General features: G+C 35.4%; 2 protein-coding genes across 12 annotated transcripts in view; one reads left to right on the top strand and one right to left on the bottom strand.

The window, feature by feature from the left end:
- The window catches only part of unc-104 (kinesin family member unc-104), a 39,005-nt gene extending 24,930 nt beyond the window's left edge, over positions 1-14,075 (top strand). For 2 of the 11 annotated variants that reach the window (XM_031993999.2, XM_031994001.2), the window contains 19 exons: positions 383-517; positions 913-1,359; positions 1,440-1,642; positions 1,743-1,860; positions 2,477-2,649; positions 3,267-3,445; positions 5,438-5,575; positions 5,716-5,834; positions 6,016-6,394; positions 6,464-6,554; positions 6,782-6,897; positions 7,599-8,139; positions 8,214-8,403; positions 8,673-8,920; positions 8,999-9,301; positions 9,910-10,197; positions 10,316-10,452; positions 10,605-10,706; positions 10,917-14,075. In XM_031993999.2, coding sequence (XP_031849859.1) covers positions 383-517; positions 913-1,359; positions 1,440-1,642; positions 1,743-1,860; positions 2,477-2,649; positions 3,267-3,445; positions 5,438-5,575; positions 5,716-5,834; positions 6,016-6,394; positions 6,464-6,554; positions 6,782-6,897; positions 7,599-8,139; positions 8,214-8,403; positions 8,673-8,920; positions 8,999-9,301; positions 9,910-10,197; positions 10,316-10,452; positions 10,605-10,706; positions 10,917-11,019 — 4,010 coding nt within the window. In that variant the 3' untranslated portion in view covers positions 11,020-14,075. Of the gene's footprint in view, positions 1-382; positions 518-912; positions 1,360-1,439; positions 1,643-1,742; positions 1,861-2,476; positions 2,650-3,266; positions 3,446-4,212; positions 4,351-5,437; positions 5,576-5,715; positions 5,835-6,015; positions 6,395-6,463; positions 6,555-6,781; positions 6,898-7,583; positions 8,140-8,213; positions 8,404-8,672; positions 8,921-8,998; positions 9,302-9,909; positions 10,198-10,315; positions 10,453-10,604; positions 10,707-10,916 lie in introns of all 11 variants that reach the window. The other 9 variants (XM_076366906.1, XM_076366905.1, XM_076366902.1 and 6 more) reach the window with 9 other exon arrangements.
- Positions 13,797-20,688, bottom strand: LOC116435043 (exportin-4). Its single transcript, XM_076366913.1, is given in 12 exon segments — positions 13,797-15,328; positions 15,414-15,642; positions 15,744-15,973; positions 16,073-16,257; positions 16,361-16,662; positions 16,928-17,367; positions 17,467-17,729; positions 18,339-18,639; positions 18,736-19,147; positions 19,203-19,462; positions 19,540-19,929; positions 20,435-20,688. Coding segments are annotated over 12 exon segments (3,336 nt in total). The 5' UTR covers positions 20,492-20,688; the 3' UTR covers positions 13,797-15,061.
- Between the last annotated feature and the right edge of the window lie 406 nt (positions 20,689-21,094).

Below are 21,094 nucleotides of genomic sequence, written 5' to 3'. Positions count from 1 at the left end.
TTTCTCTTCGATGTGCGCCCGAAAATTTTCGAATTCTTAACGATTCTCCGGAACGAGTCGGATTTTGCATTGAACGCGCTTGCACAGAGGGCGAAGATTTTATGTTTCTTTTTCCCCGAGACGCGCAATTTGTTTGAAGTAATTGTCTGTTTACACTATTTCTCCGTAAGAGAAAAAAAAGGAATTTTTTTCGTTCACGTCGAAACACGGATCGCAAGATAAATCCTTGATAAATATTCTCTCTCACTTGCGCCACTGCTTTAGTTATGGCTTTTGATGTTTACGGGACGCGTGTTACATCCCTGGCTGATTCGTCGATCTGATTCTGAAATCGTCTATTCGCGGGACGGCGTTGCCTTATTTCATAATGTTTGACCCACAGGAGACGAAATCATCAGAGCGAACAAACGCGAGGACGACGTCAAGGAGAGTCGGTCGAGAATTCCGTCTCACACCACTTCGACCATCGCTGAGGAAGCGGTTGATCAGTTGCAGGCTTCGGAGAAGCTGATTGCCGGTGAGTTTGGAGCAAAAGTTTTGATGTTCTCTTTCTTTGTTTCTGTTTTTTTTTTTGTAAAAAATAAAAATAAGAGTTTCTCGACTGTTCGTTGGATAAACCAAAAAGCTAAGTAAAAACCGAGGAAGACATGTCCTTTATACGCGTCATAATAGTTTGAAGACAAATGTTGTATTTCGATGATCTACATTTGCAGCCTAATTATAACATTAAAAAGGCGAAGCTGTTAGAAAGATTCTCTTAATTCGTTCTGTGTTTCGAAAGTCGAGCAGAAGTCGAGAAAGAGGCTGCTGCATGTTAAATTTAAGCTAGCAAGGGTATCGAAAAGGAACCGGTAGATAAATTTAGACAAGCCGAGATACCAGAACTGACTCCGTTTGTTCGTGGATTTTCAGAATTGAACGAAACATGGGAAGAGAAATTGAAGCGAACAGAGCTGATTCGTCTGCAGCGGGAGGCAGTGTTCGCCGAAATGGGAGTCGCCGTGAAAGAAGATGGCGTCACCGTTGGTGTCTTCTCCCCGAAGAAAACTCCCCACTTGGTGAACCTGAACGAGGATCCCCTTATGTCGGAGTGTTTGATTTATTATATCAAGGACGGATTCACGCGTATCGGTAGCGCTGAAGCCAACATACCACAAGACATCCAACTCTGCGGCCCGCATATATTGAGCGAGCACTGTGTCTTCGAGAATCATGATAGCATCATTACCCTAATGCCGAAGAAGGGAGCTTTGATTTACGTGAATGGACGAGAGATCACCGAACCAGTTATTCTTAAGACCGGATCTCGCGTTATCTTGGGGAAGAATCACGTGTTTAGATTCAACCACCCCGAACAAGGTATCTTTTTGTAGCCATATTGGACAGCGATAGCTGCTCAGTAGAAGTGGAAGATTGACAAACGTTTATTCAATGTGCAGTCCGTGAACGACGGGAGAAAAACTCGCCTGCGGAAACACCTGGTAATGGAGAAACCGTGGACTGGAATTTCGCACAGATTGAGTTGTTGGAGAAGCAAGGAATTGACCTCAAAGCTGAAATGGAAAAGAGGCTGTTGGTGCTTGAGGAACAATTCCGTAAAGAGAAAGAGGAAGCTGATCAGCTGTTCGAAGAACAGAGAAAGGTGTGTGGTATATTTAAATAAAATTATTGAATACAATTAAAATCTGTGAAATATGTATATTGCGTAAAGACTGACACACGAATGTTCTTATCGTTTACAGAGTTACGAAGCCCGGATAGATGCGTTACAAAGACAAGTGGAGGAGCAGAGTATGACAATGTCTATGTACAGCAGTTACACTCCCGAAGACTTCAACAATATTGAGGAGGATATCTTCGGTGAGTAGATATTACAAATGGTCCCTGAATTTTCACAGTATTAAATTCAGTTCTGTAAAGTGAATTGCATCTTTGATCCTTTATAATTAGCAAAATACACATGAGCAGAGCTGCTGCTATTATTTCAACGGTAATTCTTTTATACAGCTCTGCATGTGAACTAGCTACAATCTTGTCTAGATTGTACTACATCTTCGTTAAAAGTGTCAGAATTTGTACTGGGTACTCGTAAATATTGTTCTCCTAATCGAATGCGTTTGAATAGAACTTGAAAATGAGATCCTTTTAAGTATGTGAAGTGAAAGTAAGTAGTAATGAATGTCACCACTACAAATTCTACAGCTGTACGGATCTATGTGAGACATGATCAGATGGTGGTATGTAGAGTTTTTTATCTTTCTGCGATGCACGCATGTGATTATGTGATTACGATTTTTAAATATTGTTTTCAATCGTTTCGTATATATCGAGGCCCTGAGGTTTCATTTGACAACCTGAACAGTGCATCATCTGATTGTGAACAGAAGGCTGTGTGGCCCCTTTTAACGAAGGAATAAATATCCACCAAATGCTTGGCTTTTCTGACTGTTTTGCCTGGTAATGGCTTGCATTTCAGTCAACCCCTTGTTTGACGCAGAGAGCAACTGGACCGAGAGAGAGTTCCAACTGGCCGCTTGGGCTTTCCGCAAGTGGAAGTATCATCAATTCACAAGTCTTCGAGATGATCTCTGGGGCAACGCGATATTCCTCAAAGAGGCTAACGCTATATCTGTCGAACTCAAAAAGAAGGTACATCCGTGGTTTATTCCCGGGAATCAAGTTCTGACATGACTCTTCCTTATTTTGAGTCATCAACATTTGCATCTTCCACCATACGTTTCAACTTTTCTTTCGTTACAAGCACTCAATCATTAAGTATTATTTAATTGGCACTGCGAATTTGTTATAAAAATTTTGCTAAATTTCATGCAACTGAAAAGTTTTCTTTCTTATATTTTTCACGACTCACAGAAGCATATAGATTTGTCAAATACGATTTTTGAACATTGCATAAGATTAATACCACAAAGCGAATCAATAGGTACCCCCTTTTTGATGTTCAGTAAATTAACTTATGTGTTACTATAGGCAGATCTTCATCCTCCCAAGTGTCCATACGTTTTACTGTATTTGATACATTGTTAACAATTTTTTTTTTCTTTTTTTTCGAATTAATTTGTTTTGTAATCTCATAACCCAAAGATTACTTCCATAATGATTTATCATTCTATTAAATAATTCCATTTCTTTTATTTTGTCACATTTATACATTTACATTAATTTTACATCTATTTCAGTGACTGAAATTAATCGAATCAGAACTAACTTCCATTTGTTTTTCTTCACTTATGAAATGTCCATTGTAGGTGCAATTCCAGTTCACTTTGCTCACGGATACTCTTTATTCGCCGCTCCCTCCGGATCTCTTGCCAGTCATGGACGAAGACGAAGAAGAAGAGCGACCGTTCCCTCGCACGATAGTCGCTGTAGAAGTACAAGATACAAAGAATGGAGCGACTCATTATTGGACACTCGATAAACTCAGGTTTGTTCTCAGTACACAGCGTTTCATGTTCCAATTATGCTTTATATCATTCAATACCCATAGATCAAGGGTGAGTTACTTAACATCAATCGCAAATAAGTATCTGTTCAATGCAATGAAGCATATATTAAATATCTCTTGGTATGTACTCTCCTGATCTTTTAAAGAGCACATTTCGTCAAGTAGATATCCCTTCAATCGTCCATCTTCTTCTTTCTTTAATCGAAAAAAAAAAATATTATATCATCCTCATATTTATGCAAGACACGCGGGGACAGATATTGTATTACAAACATGAAAGTAAAAATGTGAAAGCTAACACAGTACACGAATGTTTTTAATGACAACTTGCTAAGGATGTTTGGGTATTTTAACCGTTCTGAGTGCCACGGGTCTTTGAGAAAGATCAGAAAATAAATAATTAAAAGGAAAACAAATAAATAGACTCAATTTGATCGTACAAACCGATAGGCTGGCAGTTTTGGGCAGTATAAGCGCGATCACGTCGCTTGGCACTCAAACGGTTAAAGGGATACTTGTAAAGTATGATCAATGATTAAAAACATCTTTGAATCGCAATGTCGGTCCTGTATACTTCACTTTCGATTTACCAAATGAAAATTTCATAACTAAATTTCTTATACAGCTATATATGACCGCGGTAAGAGCGCGGATATACGCGAGCCTAATATCGTGGCTTTAATCAGATCGTGCTTAAATGAAAATGCACAGGGACGCTCACGCAAGTAATACGTGTTAACTTATAGACAGCGCTTGGAGCTGATGCGACACGTGTACAACGAGGACTCGAGCCCCAGCACCCCGGAGGCCAAAGAGGATATTTTCCAATGTCTTACCGTCTACTCTAATCCGAAGTTCTCGCTCGCAAATCTTTTGCCTTCGAGGTTGGTGCTCGAACGCGCGAGGCTCTATCCTTCTTATCGCCACACGCTTAGTACATTCATTCTTAAACTTCAATCGACGCAGACTTCGAATATATATTTATTTTTTTCTACCATTTCTCATCGTCTAAGTACATACAGGACGCGTTCTATTTTAATCTTTTCACGCGATCAAAGCTCCCAATGATCGTGTGGAAACAATTAAAATGGGACATCCTGTGTGTATACACTATCCCGATTCAAAACGATCTCCTTTCAGAGAAATACATTGCTTTGCAACTGTGCTGAGCTCAATGAGATATTGATGGGAGGACTTCTTGCATGGCCAAGCCAATGTTTCCAGCCTTTGGCGTTTGACAGTCAGAATGGAATTAACCCTTCTGAATTATTGAAGTAGAATTCAATATGCGAAGAAGCATATCTAGCGATGCTTTAGCAAACGAATGGCATACTTCGTGAAGTTAAAGAAATTTGATAAGAATAAAATGAAAAGTAGTAGGATGTCCTTGAAGGGTTTAACTCCTGTATATGTTTCAACTGTGTCTCGCTGAACACGTGCGCTCCTAGTGATTGAAGTTTCGTCACATTTTTGCTTTGTGACTTCATTGTGCACATGCCACTGTACACTGCCAAAAAAAAATTACACGGATTCTAATGATTTGAACAAGTACAATGATCACGTAGAATATGTTCTTCAACAGCTTAGACAATGTACACTACTATACTATATTCTTCAACAGTATTCTCTACCTTTCTTTGTATAAAAATACAGGGACAAGAAAAGTGTTCGATTAACCGATCGTTTTAACTTTATACCTTTCGACTCGGTGTTAATAATTACCGTGAGAGAGGTTCTGAACGAAAACCGAATATGTCCCTTTATTTGAGTGTACACATTCTACAAATCGTTTCTATTGAATTTCTAAATATCTCTGATTACGCATCACGCACACAATATTCTTCAAGAAGTAAATGTTGTATACAGAGTGTCCTTCACTGTGCTTTTTGACAACGTCTGACTCTGTCTTGGCAAACCGTTGGCACACTTCATAATTTAATGTACATAAAAGTTGTTTCCATTTTTGCGCAGACAAAGGCTCGAGCTGATGCGGGAAATGTATCACAATGAAGCGGAACTGTCACCCACGTCTCCAGATTTCAATATCGAATCCATCACCGGAGGCGATCCGTTCTATGATCGTTTCCCATGGTTCCGAATGGTTGGAAGGTAAAAAAAAAATATCTGAATCTGGAAACGGCGAAGTGTTCTAAAAACTAATGCTAATTATGAAAAGCGTATATATTTATACATTAGAACCACGTTAAATAAAATAAACATCCCTCGACAAATTGCTCTTCTCCCCACAGGTCCTTCGTATATCTGAGCAATCTTATGTATCCTGTGCCACTGATTCACAAAGTAGCGATAGTTAACGAGAAAGGCGACGTCAAAGGCTACCTACGTGTGGCCGTCCAAGCTGTAGTTGGTACGTGATTAGTGTCTACATAGCGCTCGCTTCAGTGGTTTTGAATTATTTATTAAACTATCTTATAAAACAATCGCTGAACGTATCGTTAGAATGGAATCATTTCTCGAGCGTTATGGTGTCGCCGCCTAGTTCGAGAAATATTCCAATGTAGGATTCTCTTAACGAACCCTTTTTCCAGAAGAGGAAAACAGCGAATACTCGAGTGGCGTTAGACAGTCAGCTAGAATATCCTTCGAAGACGATCTGTTCGGTGGACATAATAACAACAAACAAAACAAACGCAATACTCTGCTAACTCAAACATTGGAGAAGAACCGACAAATCGTGTTGCACGAGGAACGCGTCGTCGAGGGTCACAACGAGCAAAAGGACGTGAAAGATGAGGATGATATCGGCGACGCCGACAGTGGCAAAGGGGACAGTTCTGTTTCCAGCGACATGAAGGAAGAAGATTTACCTGACCATTTACAACCTGGCTCTGAATTTACATTCAGGGTAACTGTACTGCAGGCGATAGGCATCTCTACGGAATATGCTGACATCTTCTGTCAATTCAAGTGCGTATCAATCACAGTCATGGGAGCACTTCAAACACTGCGCCTACTAACGTACACGTGAAATTACAGTTTCTTGCATCGACACGATGAAGCCTTCTCGACGGAACCAGTGAAGAATACAGGAAAGGGAAATTCGCCTGGCTTTTATCACGTGCAGAATGTAAGTTTACGAGAACGCTAAACCAGAGAATATTATTGCTGTGCACTGTGATACTCGTACAGATTTGTCTAACATTATATAAGATCACATATCGATCAGCTCGCTCTTAGGGATTGAGGTAATCTCATATAGGTTGTAATAGATTTTGCAGAGTATCATCATGTTTAGCAGTAAATAAACGCTACTACTCAATATCATATAATCAACATTACCTTACTTACTCTTAGATCACTGTGACGGTAACGAAATCATTCTTGGAGTACCTTAAGACCCAGCCAATCGTGTTCGAGGTATTTGGACATTACCAACAGCATCCTTTGCATAAAGATGCCAAATTGGAGTAGTGAGTATTAAACTGTTTCATAATGATTTTTTTATACAGAGAACATTGAATAATTGCAATATCGGAGGCCTCCTCCTAGTTGCAACATCGTTATCCTCATTCTTTTAACATACCATAGCGCTCGACGATCGGCCACGGTTGAAGGGTGCAACATGATCCAACTATTATCAAACTCGACGGTTTCAACGTCTCTTTCGTTTCTATTCGCAATCCTTTTCTATATCCGCAGCTTCAATCGCTTATAATACAAACAATTATGATCGTAATTCTATCTTGTTCAGTGTCATTTTAATTAGAGAAACATAACAAACATGATGGTGAAAGTTGCATTCATCAAAAGTCGAATATAAAAAGGTCTGATTCTTGATTTAAAAATCATAAGCTTATCGCGAGCCTTTAATGTTGCCGAACGCCTCAACCCTCGATCTATCTCTTTCCTTCACTCGTGTTGTCCTTTTCTACGTCCGCCGTGCTAAAATCTTCATCTCTTAGGGTGGGTTCGAGATTCTATCTCTTCATAATTGCAACCTTCCGGCCCCCATGGAGTGTTGCAATGATCCAATGTTCACTGTAATTTTTTTTTTCTTCTTTAGACTAAACTGGACAAACATTGAATGAACCCCACCTCCTTTTTTTTTCTTTTCTTCTTTTTATCGCCTGCATTCTGGCGACGACCTTTACTTTAGCATTCATCCCAACAGCGTAAGACAGCCACCGAAGAGGATGTTACCGCCGTCTATACCGATCAGTCAACCGGTACGCTCGCCAAAGTTTGGAAGTGTGCTGCCATCGCCTAGCACGTCTCACGTGCACGCTAAATACGACGTGTTGGTTTGGTTCGAGATTTGCGAACTCGCGCCGAACGGCGAGTACGTGCCATCGGTCGTTGACCATAGCGACGATTTGCCGTGTCGTGGACTTTTCCTTCTTCACCAGGGAATCCAGCGTCGCATCCGAATCACTATTGTTCATGAGCCGGCATCTGAATTACGTTGGAAAGATATAAGGGAGTTGGTAGTCGGACGCATTAGAAACACACCGCAGCCAGAGGAGGAAGATAACGATTCCTCTGTGCTCTCGTTGGGTCTATTCCCTGGCGAATATTTAGAAGTACCTGGGGACGACAGATGCATGTTCAGATTTGAGGCAGCTTGGGACAGCTCTCTTCATAATTCAGCTTTGCTTAATAGAGTCACAGCCTACGGCGAACAAATCTTCATGACCATTTCCGCATACCTTGAAGTATGTTTGTTGTCGTTGCATTATGTTACAACGAACAAGCGTAATTCTATATTTTCATTCTCACCGATTTTTAGTTGGAGAATTGTGGCAGACCAGCTATTATCACTAAAGATCTGAGTATGATCATTTATGGTAGAGATGCCAGGGTAGGACCACGATCTTTGAAGCATTTGTTCAGTGGAAGTTATCGTAATCAGGAGGCTAATAGGCTTAGCGGTGTCTACGAATTGGTGTTGCGTCGTTCTTCGGAAGCAGGTAGCCCAGGTTTGTCTTGTCTACCCTTAGCGTAGTCCCCACCCCCTCAATCCTCTCCTTTCTTATTGACATACTGGTCACGTATATTTTGTAGATTATTTTAAACGCAACGATTATACTTTTTAATTGCTTAAAGGTATATATTGCGAACTTAGACATTTGTTCGAATGATGTTTCTTTTTTATTATTTTACAGAGAAATAATGTTTTTAAAAAACGTGGAATATTCGATGTTCTTCCCATTCAGTACCTACTCCTCTTTTATAATTAATTTTCCAGGCGTGCAAAGGCGTCAACGACGCGTGCTGGACACCAGCTCTACGTATGTCAGAGGAGAAGAGAATCTTCATGGATGGAGACCTCGAGGAGATAGTCTAATATTTGATCACCAATGGGAATTGGAGAAATTAACCAGATTAGAAGAAGTGGAGAGGGTTAGATACATGTTGCTATTATGGGACAAGCTTTGCATTGACACTGCTCCGTTCTGCAATAAAACGCCGCACGATTTCACAAAAGGCGAGAAGGTAATGTGTTATTATCAATGCGATGGCTATACACCTATTCGTTAATATTATGTTTTTATATAATTATTTACACTGCAGGAAGTTTGTAACATGATGGCGAAAGCGACGAACGAACCACATGCTAGCCCTGTGAAACTTAAACGTTCAACAAGTAAAGATGTTAACGAACACTACGAAATGACCGAAAAAGAGAAAGAATTAGCCTTGAAATATATAAAACTAATTCAAGGTCGAATCCCAAGTAAAGAACCTATTCTACTCTCTGACGTTTCACCTGGCGAAGACACTATGGCTGATATGTCGGCATCCATGATGTCTTCCGTGATATCGTCCTCGTCCCAAGAGTCAGTATACGCGAGAACTAGTGATTTCTTAGAGCAGGTAACCCTCCCTGCATGCCTGAGTGCTCCTGCTAGTAGCGGTTGTCCACGCTTCGTCGCATCGTATTACCTTGATAGCAAAAGCTACATACTGTTTTCGAGATTCAAAAAAAAGCGATGCTCTCTTTCTTCATTCAGTGTTACATCGGCGTTACACGAGAAACCGTGTCGAAATATTCAGGAATTAATTAAGAATCGAAAAAAAGACAGAAGGTATATCGACAACATCTTGTCTTTATCGACATCATTTAATTGATTAGAAAGAGTGAAGATAGCGAGGATTCGATTCAATTTGAACATCGAAATTTCTTGAGTGTTTTAAACGAATCAGAATCGGCTCACCTCTTTCCATACAATTCACAATGACTGTGTTTTTCTGTATATAATTAACAAAAGAAAACGCCAGATCTTGCTTTCTCGAATCGGCCGAATATCGATCATGCAATATCACTGAATAGCTTTGCTGATTCAAAATTGCGCTTTTAGCGCAGTCAGCTTCTATGAACTGCTTTATTATCTACATGACGATGACTCGAGGTGTTCGAGTCAATGACAACCGCCAGCACGATTGGACACATGGTCAGGTTGATGCTGGAGTGTTACTTGCAGGCTGCTGGTATAATTGTGTGGAGCAGGACTAAGTCGTGCATCCTTAGGTTGAGTTCACCGGAGAGGGCTAGACTACAAGAACTGCAGGACAGCATATTGGCAAGCGAGTCTACCAATCAGCCATGCACTGTCGCTCCAGCGCCCTTAGGTTCCTCCTCCCCTTCAAAAGAGAATTTAGTACTCTACGTTCCGGAAGTTGAAGAAATACGCATTAGTCCGGTTATCGCTAGGAAGGGTTACTTAAACGTTCTTGAGCATAAAACTAATGGCTGGAAAAAACGTTGGGTGGTATGTATACTTTAAATGACCAATATACTTTAAATTATAGGAATAAAGGTCACTGTACAAATCAAATTATAAGCTGACTAAAATAGTGCGAATTTATTTATACTCGCATTGTCTCCAGGCTGTACGACGGCCATATGTTCTAATCTTCCGGGAAGAAAAGGATCCTGTGGAAAGGGCTCTCATCAATTTAGCTACCGCTCAAGTTGAATATTCCGAAGATCAATTAGCTATGGTGAAAGTACCAAATACTTTCAGGTAAATCATTTAACGAGATATTTATCGACACATCATTTCTAAATTCTATGTTAAGAAAATTTCCTACCCACTGAAAACGTGAAAATGGTCTGTATATAGATATATATGTGTATGGACATATATAAATACATATTCTCTACTTTTAATTTTAGTGTTGTTACAAAACATCGAGGATACTTACTACAAACTTTAGGAGACAAAGAAGTCTACGACTGGTTATACGCTATTAACCCCCTTCTCGCTGGCCAAATCAGGTACATACATCCTTCTTTCTAATTCGGGTTAACAACAGTTTCAAAAATAATATCCAACTGTATTGTTCCTACTAAAATTACAATCTTATTTTGTTTTCAATCGGAATAAAACGTTCCCGAACCTCGGCGTAGTATGATGTTGTTGATTCTATGTTACACTATGCTTCGTGTATCATGTAAATTGATCAATCATTTACTGTACCACTGCAGGTCAAAGCTAGCGCGCAAGGGTCCGGCAGCCGCAAATCTAAATAATGCTTCGCCTGTCGGTTTAGCTCCACCGATAGATCAGCAATCGAACCAAAACAAGTGAGTGGTCGAAACGTTGGCCGAGGTAACAAGCGTCATCACGAAAGCCTCCGAGAAGATGCTGTACTGGTCTCACTCGGCCTTCGAGTCCCATGATCTCTGTAGCTTTCGATTTTCGGTAGTCTTCGATTATTAAAGTGGCTCGGAAAAGCATATCGATCGGCTACCAGCTTCGACAGCCGCCGAATAATGTCCCCGCGTCTGATTTAACGATCGTTAGCCCCCTTCACGGCTGATGATCGTATAGAAAAGACGTGGGAGGGAAAAATCACTAACTATAAACGAAAGGTAATTTTTGTCTTTCGAAAGAAATGTTACACGCGTTCGAATTGTATTTAAAGACAGAATTATTGTTTTGAAATCGCGAGCTGCCACGCACAGATCTCTCCGTTCGTTTCGTGGAACAAGATCGAAACGCTGTTAACGTTTGAGGGGACACTATGTGTGCGGCGCGAGCCCGCGAGCCTTCTCGTATTTGAATTTCTCGATATTAGTCGGTCATACAAAGCGATTCTCTTTAAGCACGGAACCGCATAGAACGAAGAGGAACGTATTTATGCCTAAATAAAACATTCCTAAGACGATCATAGAAAAGAGGCAAGAGATATACACAGATTGTAGGTATACTCATAAGAGATGTGTGCAAGGGGTTAGCAAGAAAGAGGGAAAGAAAGGGAGATAGACGAAGGGACGAAGTAGTGAGATTACGAATTTCTGCGTGTTCATGTCTGGAGATTATACACCGAGAAAGGGTGCGGATTATTTCGTACGGATTGAGTCGGTGAGCGTTGAATAATAGATAGTGTATTCGTTTACGAATTAAGTTCGCGATTGTGACCGTCATCGAAATGATCCTTTAATACCCCCCACTCTGCCTTGTTTCGCGTCCTGATAAGTTTTAAGCCTCGGATAACGAAGAGTCGATGGAAAGATTCACTTCTTCTTTCTTTTTTTATCGTGTATACCGGGTCGAATTAAATAATATTTAAAATTTTTGTTTATGTTCAACTCAGTATTCTTTGAGTGATTTCAAGTGTACAGTGAAGCTTCCGCGTTTTCTTCTTTCCCCCTTATCGACATGATTGCGTTAAGTTCCGTGTAGAGTACATTATTATCTGAACAGTAATTACCTGTCTTAGTGTCGAAGATCGAAGAATTTTAATGATAAAAATTCCGAGGCAGATTATTTTCTCGGTCGTTTATAAGCGATGGTGTATACCAAAGTACGCTACGCTCCTGTTGCCGTTTTTGCTTGCTAACTGTTGTAGAATCTGATAGTTTTATTTTGTTAACTATGACATACCTATTGATGAACGAGAGACCATAATCGAATAAGTTGTATGCACTCGACGCTTAACCCTTTGAAGCAAGAATCTAGGTGAAGTAAATTGATAGGATCATCGATAATTATTTGTTGCCTTTCAGCGTGTAAATTTTTCATTTTTAATATATGTATCATCGTTCGAATTAGAAAGTATTATAATATTCGCGTTTACGTTGTATTTTTTGTAAAAAAAAAATATAGTCACATTTCCACATGTAATTGTGGTCTTCGCTATTGAGGACATTATTACAGCATAGTTGATTATTTATACTTGTAAATTGAATGTATCTACGTCATACAATTACTTTATATTACAAGATATAGCTACGATCATAAATTATTCCGTATGTGATATTTAAATGTATTATTTTACATTACTTTATTTAACATATTGTTGATCGATCACGAGTATACTCGTGTTTTCATGCACAAAATCTTGTTGACCGGCCACGAGTATACTCGTAAGTACATGCACATGCATCTATTGAAAAGTATATGCATTTATTAAAGTACAAAATTGTACAAGTTGTCGTCACAGTATTATTTATTTTGTTGGGTAGTCTTTCTTTAATTTCTTTTTTTTCTATTCAATTGTAAAAATAGTTGGTCACGCGTGTTGATTTTTACGTAAACTTAGTCGATCAGCAATATGTTTGTATAATTTATTTAAATAACTTTTATAAAAACCAAAGAGATTCAAATGTATTAGTTTAACTTATTTTATCATTGTCTTTATTCACAAATGATGATTATTCGTTAATAGAAGCTCTCTGAATAGGGAAGATAATGTTTGATTATATGAATAAGTGATGGATCATCTTACTGTGAAGAGATTAACTATCAATTTATCAAAGTTTGTTACAAAACAACTTGGGAAATATGATTATAAACAACTTACCAACTTCATTTGACTAAGAGACAAAATAAAATTTACTCTGAAAATTGGATAGTGCTTTTCTTACACCACAATAGAAAGGAAAATGCAATACTGGATAATCTTTCATCCTTCGAAGAAGAATATCCTACCTAAGTTTCTTTTATTAGAAACAGAACATAATACCGACGATTAAACGTTATTGTTCAAATTTCATAATGTATTAAAGAAACTTTACATCTTATGTACACCAGAGATGGGAAAATCTTGTATAAAATAAATACTGTAAGAGACTAGCAATAGAAGATATAAGGAAAATAGCGCATTTTTCACGAGTATTCATGGCATCTTCGAACAAGACGCATTCAAATCTGAACTGAAGAATGTAAATTGCGGACTGCATTTATTCCTATTTTCAGAAATAGTTTATTATATATTTACAGAATAAATACAACAGACATAGGATTAAAACGAAGAATTGTAAGATGCATTTTTACGCAATAAGCGAAACGTGACGCGTGCATAATCAATTAATTTTCCTTGTTTTAATCGAGAAGAAAGCGCCATAAATTCTACAAGGCTGTAATATTTACGGGCACATACAATATTTGTAGGTATTACTTATGGTATATAGTAATCAAATTTTAATCTCATTATTTACAAATACTTCATTACAATGTAATGTAAAAAATTTATGCATGTAAGTAAAACGAAGCTATGCACAGTAATTACCATTGCTTCAGGGGGTTAAAGTATTCGTTTATAATGTCGTAAAAACAATGAAGAAATGGGAAAGTACATGTGCGAAGGTAAAGAGGGGAAACATATGAAGGTGGGTAATGATAAAAAAAAAAAAATAAAACGAACCTTGCAAAATAAAACGCAAAACGCCGTTGGTAAAATTAATAATCATTGTTGTTATTAGGAGTCAAAATGCGGAGTTGAAGAAAATGAAATGAGAGCGTGCACGAAAGAGAGAGAGGGAGAGAGAGAAAGAGAGAGAAAAAGAGAGGGAGAGAATGAGAGTGAGAGAAAGATCGCAAAAACGAGAGAATGAAAAAGTACGCGAGGGTGGGAGAAAATGCGAAAGAATATGTTTGCTTATACATATATATATATACATATATATATATACATATATATATACATATATATACATATGTATATATACATATATATATTTAAAAAACTATATATATATATGTATATATATACACACCTTATACAGATAAAGTATATTATATAAATATATAAATAAATTTAATATTAACGTAAGCATTTTGTCAAATGTCAAAGATCATTCGGAGGCGAAAAATTAATGATGATTTGACCTGTACCAAGTATGTAAGTTCATATACTTGTTTATAAGGTAACTAAAAAAATCTATTGCAAAAAAATGTTTTCATTTCTGATCGTTTGCTATGAGAAACATGCATCGATGCTGTAACTTGTATTTATTATTATTATTCGATTTTCGCTAGGCTCACTGTAAGTGGTAACGTGTAATAAATCGGTCAATAAAAAGCTTGTATGCTTAACAAATCTTTATCACGGCGAACCTGCCTCTTTAAGTTTTTGTACTGCTTAAAGTTACTTCTTTTTCTGCAAAACACATTTCAAGTACAGGACAAAAGATACATTCAAGCTAGATTATGTTTAATGCATTTTATTTCATCATTAAACGTCGGGGAATCGTGTTGAGTGAGTTTATACCTATGTTTTCGAGAACTCCATCGTGCATACGCTAATTCGAATGTAACAATTGTCAAAAAATATCTATAGTAAAATACATTTTATACCGAACGATAATGCATTATGTATGCAATGCACAAAGTTATGCTTTTCATTTTATCTTTTATTCAATTCAATGCCGAGTGTCACAAGTAATTTCACATTAGTGTCAAATTCTTCTGAATTATTTACAGTCGTAGTAAGTTTTGTAAAAGTGTCCGCCAATCTTTGTATAAACTGTTGATCCACCTGAGTAGATAAAATGTTTTGTACAAATTGTTTATATTCTTCTGGGTAGCAAATTAATAAATTACGAAGGGATCCGCTTGCTTCCCCTATTAAATCTGCATTAATTTGTCTCGACAAAAATGCATTCATCAGTATCTGAAACAAAATGTACTTTACTTAATAAACGCTTAATACTTTTAATATTATTGTATCAAGGTAAAGGAAATGTAATAACGATTACATTTAAAAATGGTACTAGCATCTGATTTCGTGGACCATTATTTGGCGTATGCAAATTGATATGCTCTGCTAAACTGGAAATTATATTACAACACAATCTAAACGTATATTGGTCACTGGAAAATAAACCCCATTCCACAGATGCAAAAAGTGACCGTAATAATTCGGGAGATAATTGACACGTTTCCTTGGGATATCGCATACAAAGAGATTCAAAAATTTCGTAGTAGCTGTAATGAAAACAATCGGGTATTTATTTAATTATAATGTACAGAATCAGAAAATTTAATCGATTTGACTACAAAGTCAAGAATAACATATCTGTACTTACTGCGAACATAACGACGGAAACCTTAATAAATCCATACTCAATATGGGTACAATAATATTAAAACCACGTAAAAAGGCGTCTATATTTAACATATTTTTTAACAGTTTCATTAACAAAAGAATACTTTGATAACTTTCTTCAGAATTTAAGTCTTTTGTAAATTTATTACTATTACAAAACACGTATCTTTGCATCGCGTTTAAACATATTTCGCGTATTTCTCTACGGATCTGAAATTACAAAATGCAACTAAAATCACATAATTAATAATATTATTCTTTTGGGTAATTTATTCATAATGGTATACGATAATTAAATATTTTTTTTACCTCAAACGACTGTAGAAAAAGCGTTGGTTTTGAGACTTTATAAAGTAATTCCAAAATTAATTCCACTATTTCTTGATAATTATGATATAAAGATAGTAATTGTGGAAGTTTTTCTAGTATCGGATATGTACATTGAATCAATATTCCAGACGACTGCATTGAATGTTCACATCCCTGTACAACTCCTATTACATATATAGAAACTTTGTAATACGATACATTTATGAACATAATCATTAATACATATTTAATGTGTAATCATTTTGAATAGAAAAAGACAAAACTTACCAATTAAACGATCCAAAGTATCTATAATTTGTACTTTAATTTCTTCTCGATGATAGGATTTTAAGAATTTTTCATCCGACATAATTTGCATACATCTGTCCCCGAGCGGATGTAAAATCCGTGCCCAGTAATTCTCTTCTTCTTTTTCATCTTTTTCTTTTCCTAAATGTAGACCTACGAATTCACATTGAATCACTGCTTGCGTTAATCCTCTCTTAACCTCCGGTGAGAAGTCGTGCCGTTCTTTTACTGCTAGATTCCATATAGACTTATATCGTACAGATTTCAATATATAAATTGCTCTGAAAAATAGACTGACGTTTTTACAATTTTCTTAATCAAACTTTAAAATAATTAAATTTATATGGAATAAACTGTTTGTTTTGTTAAATATTGAGTAGAAAAACACGATCTAGTAGTATTGAATAAAATATTCTGTCTTTTTACTTTACTTTAAGATAAAGAAAAAAAAATTCCCGAATAGAAATCATTTAAAAGTATGTGTTACAAAGAATTATCAGTTCCCAATACACTACTAACTATTTTAAATTATTACTTCATACTTACTTTGACTTTGAAGTAACAAGAGATATTAACAGTTCTATAGTTTCTTGCATTATTGTGGGCTCACTTCTAAAAGAATTAATGTTATATTCTATTTTATCTAAAAGAAAGTTTATAGCCCACAATGCGCCATGACTATCTTCTCCAAATACTTCCAAAAATGTGGGGCTTATTTCAAAGTAATCTTTTTCTCTAGGTAAAAGGTAACTAAAAGACCACCTTTGCAAAAACCAAACTATAGTACAACTTAATACAGGACTTAATACACTGCCCAAGCCAACAGATATCGCAGTCTTTTCTATAGCACACAAACGAAAAATATTTGTGACGAAATGAATAACATGATCGATTGACTCTATAGCAACATTCATATCTGATGAAACATCCTCTGAAGCTACTAAAAGTTGTAGTGTAAGATCTACATTGATCTTTCCTTGGTTCGCCTAAAACACACATTCGTTTATGGTTTATTTTATATATTTTAAAATTCATAAAATGAAATTAACTTACATATTTCTTAAATTTATAATTTGTTTACTGACCTGTTCCATACTATACTTTATTATTTCTGTAGGTATTAGTGCAATCTCTCCAGTAGACTCCATGCAAAGCACATGAGCTGTTACAAGTAACAGCCAGTGTATGTCTTCATATAATCTAGCCATATGAGCATTATTTAAGGTATGCAGAGACTCAATATGTCTTACTAAATTATTAAAATTTTCATGTAATTTACAGGTACGATCTCGTATTAAATGTGACAATAATGAAAGAGAATGATTTAATGCTTGTCTTCCACAATAACCTATAATAAAAAAAAACATTATATTAACACCCCTTGCCATACAATTTTTAAATCACAAGTATTTCAACATCTGATTATTAAATCACAAACACCTTCTTATGTCTCACAACATTTTTTATTACACTGTTTGGTATCGAGCTTCCTTTATACTTCGAGTCTTTTGTATGAACTACACTTAAGAATTATGAAAAAAATGGCATTAAATTATAAATACAATATTAATAACCAGGATAGTGAAATAATTATTAAACTTTTAACTTTCCAATGATCTCATGTCCCACCACTTCTATGCAGATTGTTTTAAGGATTAAGTATATACACTATATATGGTATAGTACCATTTAAAAAATAGATTCAAATGCAACAATGTACTTGCAAAAAAAGACTGTATAATACAATGCATTCACCATATAAAATTTTCCTTTGACTTTCTTTTTATTTTCATTTGAAACAAAGGTATAATTCTGCTTAGTTGCTGGAATCACCCTGTATATAGAATGCCCTGTGATCAATAGTGGGATTGGGGAATGAATAAATTTTTCCCACGAGAAAGAAAACATTTTAAAATAATGGAAAATGTTCAAAACAAAATGTAAATATAAAACTTACCAATCGCTTGTAATTGTTCCTTAAATCTAACTTTATCATCTTCAGTGTCATCATCCTTCTGGTTCAACTCTTTAGTTTTTAGATTTCTTATACCATCTGGTGTACATAAGTGACACTGAAGATATACGTTAAATATTTGCATAGAAATTGGTTTAACAAATCCATCAGACACCAAAATTAGTTTGTCAGATGTTTTTAGTCTCATCATTCTTGTATCAGGTGTATTCCTCGATGTAATATGTATCCATGTTGCGAATAAAACATCCAAGCCTTCCGAGTATGAACATTCGCTTGAGCACAACTATAATGGATACAAAATTTAATAACAATTATACTACTATAAAAGTAATTCTTCAATTTAAGCCTTTATAATTAAAGGATATTTTATATAACTTACAAATTCTTCTTGCGCTGAGTTTTCTATATATAAACAAATTAGTCTGCATATTTGTTCCAAAAATGCTTTTAATATATCTTCAGGTAAAGATACAATATTTTCATGAATTGCTCTAGTCAAATTGCTTACAATATCAGCAATTGCAGATGCTTCTTCATCAATGACATCAATATTTGTGATAAATTCCAGAAACCTCCGAATATAATTAGAGAAATATTGGGCCCTGATTTCTTTAGATGAAAATATTGGACCACCTAAACTTGCCAGTTGTACCAAACAAGTTCTTGCTGAACGGGCTACTTGTAGATTACCTCGGATTTTCCAATATAACGTAAAAAACAGCTCTACAGTTTCATTCGCGTAGCGTACAATAGGAATTAAGGAATTTAATAAATTTTAGAAGTCATAAAAACTTAAACTGTAAATATGTAAAAGTAAAGTATTTAATTATAAGAAGGATATTGAACTGCCAAGTAAGTATGCTTTCAACAATTGGAAGCAAATATTTGAGAAGCACCAGCGTTTCTTCTGATATATCCTTTTTAATTAATTCGTTAAATATTTCAAGACTGAACTTAAAAATTCTTTTTAAAGTAACATTTATAAACTCTTTCCTCTCATTGCAACCAGTGTCCAATATGAAATCTAGATCTAAATCTAGATCTAAAGATTTATCTAACGCATATTCTTGTAATAAAGCTGATATAAGATTACAGCCTAAAACTTTCTATAAACATTAAAAATACATGATAAAAAGTTTTTTTTGTACACAACAACAGCATAGATATACATAGATGCATTTACTTTTGGTAAATCACCAGTCATTATTAGGTTTTCAATTTCATTTAAAAATTCTTGCTGTTTTTGTCCAGAATCATTAAGTCTACCATTTTTTATTATGATTGCAATAACTTGCAATATATTTCCTTTGACGTATGTAGTCAAATGTGGTTTATTTATTAAATAGTTTAAAAGGTACTGTTTTAAAGAACAAATATCTTGGTTTGATAAACTTGACCATTCTCGTGTCAATGCTAACTTTAAAAGACCAGCTGTCTCAAAAAGGATGTAATCATTTGTATTTGTTTCTAAAATTTGCTGACAGAGCTGATAAGGAGATTTAGTTTTCCGAAAATTTAAAAAAACTTCCTCTGCAGATCGTCGTTGTTCTGTTGTGATCAAATTTGGTGATACCTGAAAATATAATATTACTATGAATATTAGTAGTTCAAAAATGTTGTCATATACCTTACTTCATTTATTATAAATAATAAATATAATTTAACTTGTACAAAGCATTAATGTATTAGAAAAATTCAATTATTATTATATTATAAAATCATTGAATAAAGAAAATAATTATACATACATAAAACCCTTCTTGAGAATTTTAAAAGACTAAAAGATAATTATATTATATACAATTGTGAGTACTTAAATTGCATAAGTTAAAGTTACACTTAATGTGCTACTGTTTACTTGTTTACATTACTTGTTCACTCAAAACATGTACCTTTCAAAATTCTAAAACAATATTTATATTTGCAAATTAGTCTGTAATATTAAAAAATAAAATGATACTAATATACCAGATAAATGCTAAATTTATAATGCATGACATTTAGTGCAATGTATTCATAAAACAAATTTATTATAACCTACACGAAAGAAAAAAATTACTTTAAGAGTATAAACTTACTAAAATTACTTGTGCAGCCTTTTCTAATTCGTTAATTATTTGTTCGAAGCTATTCATGTTTTATAATTAACATACACAGTAGTATAGTCGAACATAAAATATTTGTTTACTCCGGTGTAAAAATCAATTTCAGTAGTCTGTCTTTTACGCTTCAAGTAGTATCACTGTGAATGCAACTGCAAGTATAATACTCTGTGTTGTTTAAGAGTCCCAGAACGACACAGGGGCAACTCTGTTACTCTGATTGGTTATATGTAACCCTATTGACGAATAACAAATTAATATCGAAAATGAAATGAGAACAGATGAAAACTGACCAATTAAATCCACGTTTCTTTCGCTGGCATTCTTGCTGAGACGCGTAAATTTAAATGTAAAAGAAAATTTAAAAATAAACTAACATGTTATTTTACACTATAAGATATTTTTATACGAAAAAAATGAATATTTTATGAGATACTTCACTACTGAATTTTCTAGTAAAACACGTTAATAAATCTAATGTAAGAAACCCTGTCTTTAATATATTTTACTAATACGCCGACTTCTTGAATATTGAAATCGGTTGCACAAATATAAATATAAAATAATCATATATAAGAAGTGATTTTAATAATAAGCAGTGTTTCTTGAATAATTTCTTATTTAACTACATACATA

This window comes from Nomia melanderi, chromosome 4 (assembly GCF_051020985.1).
Source record: "Nomia melanderi isolate GNS246 chromosome 4, iyNomMela1, whole genome shotgun sequence".
NCBI classification, from domain to species: domain Eukaryota; kingdom Metazoa; phylum Arthropoda; class Insecta; order Hymenoptera; family Halictidae; genus Nomia; species Nomia melanderi.
The sequence above is the reverse complement of the archived record's forward strand: the minus strand, read 5'-3'. Positions and strand labels throughout refer to the sequence as shown.